The sequence below is a fragment of the Poecilia formosa genome, unplaced genomic scaffold (assembly GCF_000485575.1).
Source record: "Poecilia formosa unplaced genomic scaffold, Poecilia_formosa-5.1.2 Scaffold2474, whole genome shotgun sequence".
Lineage (NCBI taxonomy): Eukaryota > Metazoa > Chordata > Actinopteri > Cyprinodontiformes > Poeciliidae > Poecilia > Poecilia formosa.
In genome coordinates, this window is record NW_006802413.1 from 1 (window position 1) to 7,344 (window position 7,344).

The 7,344-nt window shown below is 40.1% G+C and overlaps 1 protein-coding gene across 1 annotated transcript; it reads left to right on the top strand.

The window, feature by feature from the left end:
* Positions 1-11: 11 nt before the first annotated feature.
* LOC103133266 (1-phosphatidylinositol 4,5-bisphosphate phosphodiesterase delta-1-like) lies at positions 12-6,900 on the top strand (the record flags this gene model as incomplete). Its single annotated transcript, XM_007545040.2, has 12 exons — positions 12-167; positions 256-484; positions 587-788; positions 1,432-1,576; positions 1,652-1,804; positions 2,452-2,604; positions 2,687-2,843; positions 3,111-3,227; positions 3,344-3,522; positions 4,095-4,230; positions 4,719-4,868; positions 5,073-6,900. Coding segments are annotated over 12 exons (1,869 nt in total), but the record flags the coding sequence as incomplete, so codon positions are not given.
* Positions 6,901-7,344: the final 444 nt, after the last annotated feature.

The window sequence follows — 7,344 nt, forward strand, 5'->3', positions numbered from 1 at the left end:
TTCTGTTGTAAACCAAATCCTTACATCTGAGTTCCAGTTGGTTCATCAGCTGCATGCGAAAGGCAGACAAGAACAAAGACAACAAGATGACCCTGAAAGAGCTGAAGCATTTCCTGCGACAGGTCAACATTGAGGTGGATGACACCTATGTGGAGGAAATATTCAAGGTGTGGCGCTCTCAAATTTCTCTTCTCTTTCAGTAAAACCAAATCAGTAAAGTTAGCAGTTTATTGAAGTGCCATTGTGTTTACACAGAAATGTGACACGTCAAATTCGGGTACCCTGGAAGACTTGGAGATCGAGGAATTTTATAGCCTCCTGACAAAACGGGAGGAGATAGATGTGATCTATGCGAAGTACGCTAAAACAGAGGGTGAAATGAGCGCCAGGGACCTGCTGGATTTCCTGCTGAATGAGCAGAGGGAACAAGCGACCATAGAGAGTGCACTCAAGCTGATTGAGAAACATGAATTGGACGAAGCAGGTTGGTGAACTTGGAGCGGGACTGTTGGTTTTCAAAAGTTCGACTCTCACCGGATTTGCCTTGCTTGGAGGGTTATTCAACTTATTGTGCTCGTCCTCACAGCAAAACAGAAGAAGTGCATGACTAAAGATGGCTTTGTAATGTACCTCAACCAAGAGGATGGATGCATCTTCAACCCAGCTCACTCACCGGTGTATCAGGACATGAGTCAGCCTCTCAATCATTACTTTATCTCCTCCTCACACAACACCTACCTGATGGAGGACCAACTCAAAGGACCCAGCAGCACAGAGGCCTATGTAAAGTAAGCGTTTCAGTACTGCTTGTTGTTAGACGAAAATTAGAAAACGTCCTCAGGTTTTAATCTGCTGTCTGGGCTTTTCAGGCCTGACATTTCATGAGTCTGTCCAACAACTATCTACTTTGCTTAATGCACAGTTCAATGAAATCTTTACGTATATATTTTTGTTCTCAGTGAGTTAAACATTTTTGGACAAGTCTCCGTCTGGCTCTCAAAAAAAGCCGTTCTACTGAGTCCGCTCTTTTCAGAGTGCCCAATAATTTGTTGTTGTACAGGGATGAAGAGGAACCTTGATCCTTGTCTCTGTGGATCATTCTGGAGGATTATATGGTCCTGCAGTCTGATATAAACTTCAGTTTACTTTCTGCCCCATTATTAAATACTGGGACTGGGTCTTGAGTATCATTTGATCCAAATTACAGAGGTGTTGCTTATATCCAACCTTTACTAATGAAGGAAACTGAGAGCTATTAAATCCACTGCTGACATAAGGATAATTAATCATAATCATACCTTAATAAAACTTGATTATTCGCTGATTATTATGGACTCCCCACATGTCTAGTGGTTGTTTCAGTGAAAAGGAAACTAATCACTCAGAGTAAATGGATGGAAAAGGTAGTTTTACTCACTCCTCTTCTTGCAGAGCATTGATGAAGAGTTGCCGTTGTGTGGAGCTGGACTGTTGGGACGGACCAAACGGAGAGCCTATAATTTATCACGGCTACACTCTAACATCCAAAATCCTTTTCAAAGACGTCATCAGAGCCATCAAAGACTATGCCTTCAAGGTAAATGAAATGCTTATTTTGCCTCTAGGAGAATAAAAAGCTTTGAACGTTGATGGTTGATCTTTTGCTACCCAGACATCTCCGTACCCTGTGATTCTGTCCCTGGAGAACCACTGCACAGTGGAGCAACAACAGCTCATGGCCCATCACTTAATCGACATCCTGGGTTCTGCTTTGGTCACAAAGCCTTTGGGTGACACCATGCCCGCCAACCTCCCCTCACCAGAGGTATGTAACCTTTAAATTCTAACTCATGTTAGGTTTAATTCGATGTGAATCCTTACTATAAATATTCTTTATAATTAAGAATCAAAAGATGACCACAGCAAGTTAACGAACTGCTCTGCCAGGTTTTTCTCTTCCCAGGTTACGTGAGTGTTAAAGCTAAGGGGAAAGGAGTGAAACTGATCTGATTAAACTACAAAAATCTTACCCAAGTTGGAGTGAAATAGATAATTGTTCATGTGGTTTTTTTTAGCCATAAGATCTAAATGGTTTGAAACTCCAGAAGGAACATTGTTGGTTATTTTTCCAAATGTGTAAAGCTGGAAAGGCTTGACTGAATGAGGACTTTGCTACTTTGATGCTTAACAAATTGTCCACATTTTCTCCTAAAGATATTACAGAAGATGCTATTTGTAGGATTTACTGGATACAAGTTTAATGTCAAAGGGTGGGGTGGAGACAAAGTAATATTTATTGGATGGCTGAGGCACTGTTGGCCTCAAAGGACTGTTTTACAACACTGGAATGAGTTAGCAAATCCACATGCCGTTTGCTGTACAAAATTAATAAATATGTTTCCTTGTCCCTTCGTGACGTAGTTTAACAACTGCGCAACAAAACACTGAAGCATATTTTGTGTTTGTGTTTAGGAGCTGAAAGGCAAGTTCCTGGTCAAGGGGAAACGACTGAACAAACTGGATGCCATGTTCTCCAACAACAACACCACTGTTGAAGAGGACTCGGTGTCTGAGGAGGATGAGGCTGTAGATTGTAAGGAGAACGATCAAAAAGCAAAGGCAAAGGTGAGTCACGTGATTTGTACCTGTTCAAAAGAAAATCTAAAAAGTAAAGAACTGGTTTGACTAGTCTTCCATTTTCTTTCAGAAAGCAAAGATCAAACTCGCCAAAGAACTGTCGGATATTGTTATCTATTGTAAGAGCGTCCATTTCGGTGGGTTTGAACATGCCAGAGACAACCAGAGCTTCTATGAAATGTCGTCTTTGAAGGAGAGCAAAGCCTTCCAACTGGCTGATGCTTCAGGTAAATTAAGAAACTGTCAGTGGTTGTGAGAACAGTAAAAACAAAAACTCTATCAATCTAAAGATTTGCCCACGATACAGAAAAGCTAGTAAGAGGGTAACAACAGAATATGGTATGTACTCAAAAATACAACTTAAACACTATATTAGAAGATACGTAGCCATTCTGTTCTCACTGTCTGTGATTAAACCAGATCAAACTGTCAGCTGTGATTGCTACAATTAATCAGATCATTAATTGTATGTTTACGTTTATGTTCCCTTACAGCCACTGCCTTCATCCATCACAACATGGACAAACTCACCAGGATCTACCCGGCAGGCTCGAGGACGGACTCCTCCAACTACAACCCTGTTCCTATGTGGAACGTTGGCTGTCAGATCGGTATTCTCCCTATAATTCAGTCTAGAATATTATATAAAATTCTTAGCACACTGAATACTGAGCATTGTTTTACTTGGATCCTTTTATCTGACCTTTTTTTTTTTTTTTTTTTTTAGTGGCGCTGAACTTCCAAACTAACACTAAAGAGATGCATCTTAATCAGGGCCGTTTTCTGCCAAACGGATTTTGCGGATACATCTTGAAGCCCGAATTCCAGAGAAGCCCGTCGTCTCAGTTCAATCCCCAATCTCTCACCGAAGGGCCATGGCTACAGAAGAAGGTCCTCCATGTCCTGGTGAGAGCTAACCTCAAAATGTTGCTCCTGATTTATTTAGGAACATGTATGTAGATATAACTTGCTGAAATTGTTCATGGTTCTGGCTGGGCGTCAAAGTTTCACTGAGCGGAAAGCTGTTTCACACCTCTGCTCTTCCTGCCAATGTGGTTACCTTCTAGACCTCAACCTTCTGTGCAGGTTAAGTTTTTGGACCAGAGATCCGGACTGTGAAAGCGATGCTTCTTAACCAATCAATGCGATAAAAAGTATACAAATAAAATGCTGAGTTAAGAACAAATTTAATTGATGTGAAGAGTGGGATTTAGGAAGATAGTTTTGGGGTTCTTCCAACAAATGTTTTTTTTAACATGTTCAAAATACAACTGTAAGTCATGTTGAAGGATCAGGCCAGAGATGGGTCTATGACATCATTTTAAAAAAAATACAGCCATATTAGTTTAGGAAAATACAAACCTGGATAAACTACACTGTTTATTGAACATCTTTTCAAAAACAGGGACTCAGTTTCAGAGGTTTGTAGTTTCGACTTGATGATTTTATTCTAAATATTCTGTCTCTTAACACAACAGGTGATCTCAGCTCAGCAGCTGCCTAAACTGAATAAGGACAAACAGAACTCCATCGTTGACCCTCTGGTGAAAGTGGAAATTCAGGGGGTGGCAGCAGACAACGACAAGAAGACGACGCACCACATCGAAAACAATGGTGAGTGTAACTCGCAGATGTGTACATGCACATCTCAGTGGATTAGAGTTTCATTGAAAATTGACTTTTTCTGTTAATAAAATGCTTCACAAGCACTTTGCTACCACACTTTTATCCCTTGGCCGCAGTTTGTAGCACTGTTCCCCTGCAGCAAGAAGGTCCTAGATTCAAATCCCGGCCCGGGGTCTTCATGCATGGAGTTTACATGTTATCCTTCCACTAATCTTTCCACTAATGTGATTAATACAGCACTCTGTGAACAACCAGTTTACTTGTCCATGACTTTATGGGTCACACCCTCATTGAGGAGAGTGTCAATGACTAAGTCTTTCTCTTGACTGTTCTGTGAATCATAAAATATACCTAAAATAACAATTATGTATAAATATTTTCACATAACATTTTTTGTATATGATGAATTGATCATTTCTAAAAAAAAATAAGTCCAAAACGAGTGTGCTGCTGACCAAAAGAACTGCTCCTTGCAGGGTTCAACCCCACGTGGAACACAAAATTTGAGTTCCCCATCAGTGTTCCTGAGCTGGCCTTGTTGCGGTTTGTGGTGGAGGACCATGACTCAGCGTCCCAGAATGACTACATCGGGCAGTACTGTCTGCCGCTCACCAGCGTTCGGAACGGTAGGAAACTCCAGCAACATAGAGAAGCGTGACGGAGGTCAGATACTCTTTAGAGGACTCATATTGGCAAGGAAATATTAACACATCAGAGTGTTTCACTTCAAAAATGTCTATGTTTTTGACATTTTCTAAATCATGTGACTTCAGTTGTGCAAAAAAAATCTGCTTTGCTGACAAGGCTGAAGTTGACTTCCTCTTTTCCAGGATATCGCCACGTCCCATTGCTCACCAAGAGGGGCGACATCATTCCCTCTGCAGGGCTGTTTGTGCATATCATGCTAATGGACCAGAAGTAGGATCTTATAGGGTAGGAAGCCTTCATGCAATCAGGGACGAGTTTGAACAGCCAACGACAGAGCAGTGACGAAGTATTGCAACTAGGTCGGATAAAACCTCATACTGGAAACCTTCTGTCTGTTTTTTATTACTTTTGACATAGTTGTTTTGAGCTATTATTCAATTTTACTATTATTACGAGAAAGGGAGAGTCATTAAAGCCGTGAGTGAATGAGAGACGTTATTTAATGACAGTCATTTAACTGTTTTATGCTCCTCTAGAAGAATAATTATTGTAAGTTTTACATAAGGTGCCTTCTTCTAACGTGCCGTGCAATCTTTTAGTGTTATTATATTGTTACTTTCCAAAAAATAATGGCCTGAGTCTTTGTTTGCCAAAGAGGGATTTTGGTATAAATGGATTTTTCACTTTTGGCTAAGAAGGCCGTTATTTCAGGAAGATGACAATATCAAGAAACAACCATTTGTGCATTTATTGTGTTTTTTTTCTAGACTTTGTGAGTAGAACAAGCCTTAATATATATGATTGCAAGGATCTGTACTAGGCATGGGCTGGTTACTGGTATCAAGTAACACCAAAGTGTTCACAGGTCACGGAATGAAAACTATGGACAATTTCCTGAGATGCAACACCGTATGGATCTGGTCCAGGTCCTTGACCTGTTGCTTCTCACTGCACTAAGCTGTCTGAACAAATTTTACTACACTTTTCCCACCCTTCCAAAAAAGCAGAAACATGTTGAAAATGTTTTTTTAAAAAAAAAAAAGGACTAGGATGGAGTAGCTACATGGCATGGTTTTAAAACAACGGCTGGCAGGCCATTATGAGCCGTTATGATCCGTTGATGTTGGGACTTTTAGTTTAACTTATGTTTCTGTTTTTAACATCTCTTATTTCTCTATAGCTTACCAAAAACAATTGTTTTTGCTTTGGATTTGTTTCCGCAAATTAGCATTTATTTCTCTTTATTGTCTATCTTGGGGTTCAGGTTTCTTACCTCCTTTTTTTATGTGCCGTCACCCTCTCCTCTGCACAGCTGATCCAATGCCTCATCCCTCCCAGGCCTGTGTTTTCCCTCCAGCTGTTCCTCATCTCTTGATTTGTCCTTCTGCATTAATACTCTTTGTTTCCCTGTTAGTTGGATTCTCACATGTTCCGAATCCACCGGTTCTTTCAGTAAGGCTTTTGTATTTCTTTCATTAAACATTGTCGTCATACTGCTGTCTTGCCTGCATTTTAGTCTGACCCTGGATATCAGACAAGCAGTATTTTTTTTTAAGGAAGGCTGATAGCTGTTACCCGTAGGTTCCAAGTGTCACTTTGTGAACAGAATGGTAGAAGGGTGCAATAGTATATGTATTAGGGACTTAAAAACTGCTAACTTTATCTATTTTTGTTGTTTTTATTTGAAATGTTATTGTGGTGCAACACTATACCAGTCCACGCCTTGTCTCTTATTTTACTTTCTTAAATAGGAATAATCTTATCTCTTTAGAGAGTTTATGTGCCTTTGTCCACCTTTTCTCAAGCCAAAGTCTTGTACCATACACTGTCTTATAATTTACATTTTACAGATGCATCATGATGAGATCGTACAGAATTACAGTTAATGAAATCACACTTAATGTCTTGTATTGTAATTTTCTTCTCAATGCTTGTTTTAGTGACAACTTTGTGTCTCCAACGTGTTGGCATTGGCACTAGTTCACGAATAAAAGCAGCTTTACTCTCTTACGGGTGGTTTTCTCTTTATTTGTTACATTTTGATTCATGGCAAGAACAAAGAAAACTTTATTAGGCGATCAGCTTGAATACATTGGAATGCTTTTATAAGAAGAGCACATTTATTAAATAACAATAACTCAATCGGTTTATAAGTAGATTTTTCTTTATGAATCATCTGAGCTTGCTAAATGGTTGAAAACATTGAAGTGAATAAGTTATTCGAATAAATCGCTGCTGCTCCTGCTTCTGTCAACAATGGCAACAAACCGTCGTTGGCTTGGATTTCTCGGTATCTCGGACGGACCGGTCTAACGCCGCTTCTGTGAAATCCAGAAGATAAATCCTTCCTAGAAGAGTCCTGCCTTTTTCTTCAGTTCGATCTGACGCCATTGGGGCATACCCAGAAACTCAGACCGACTGACACCGAGCAGGTTCTCAAAGTCCTCGTCAGAC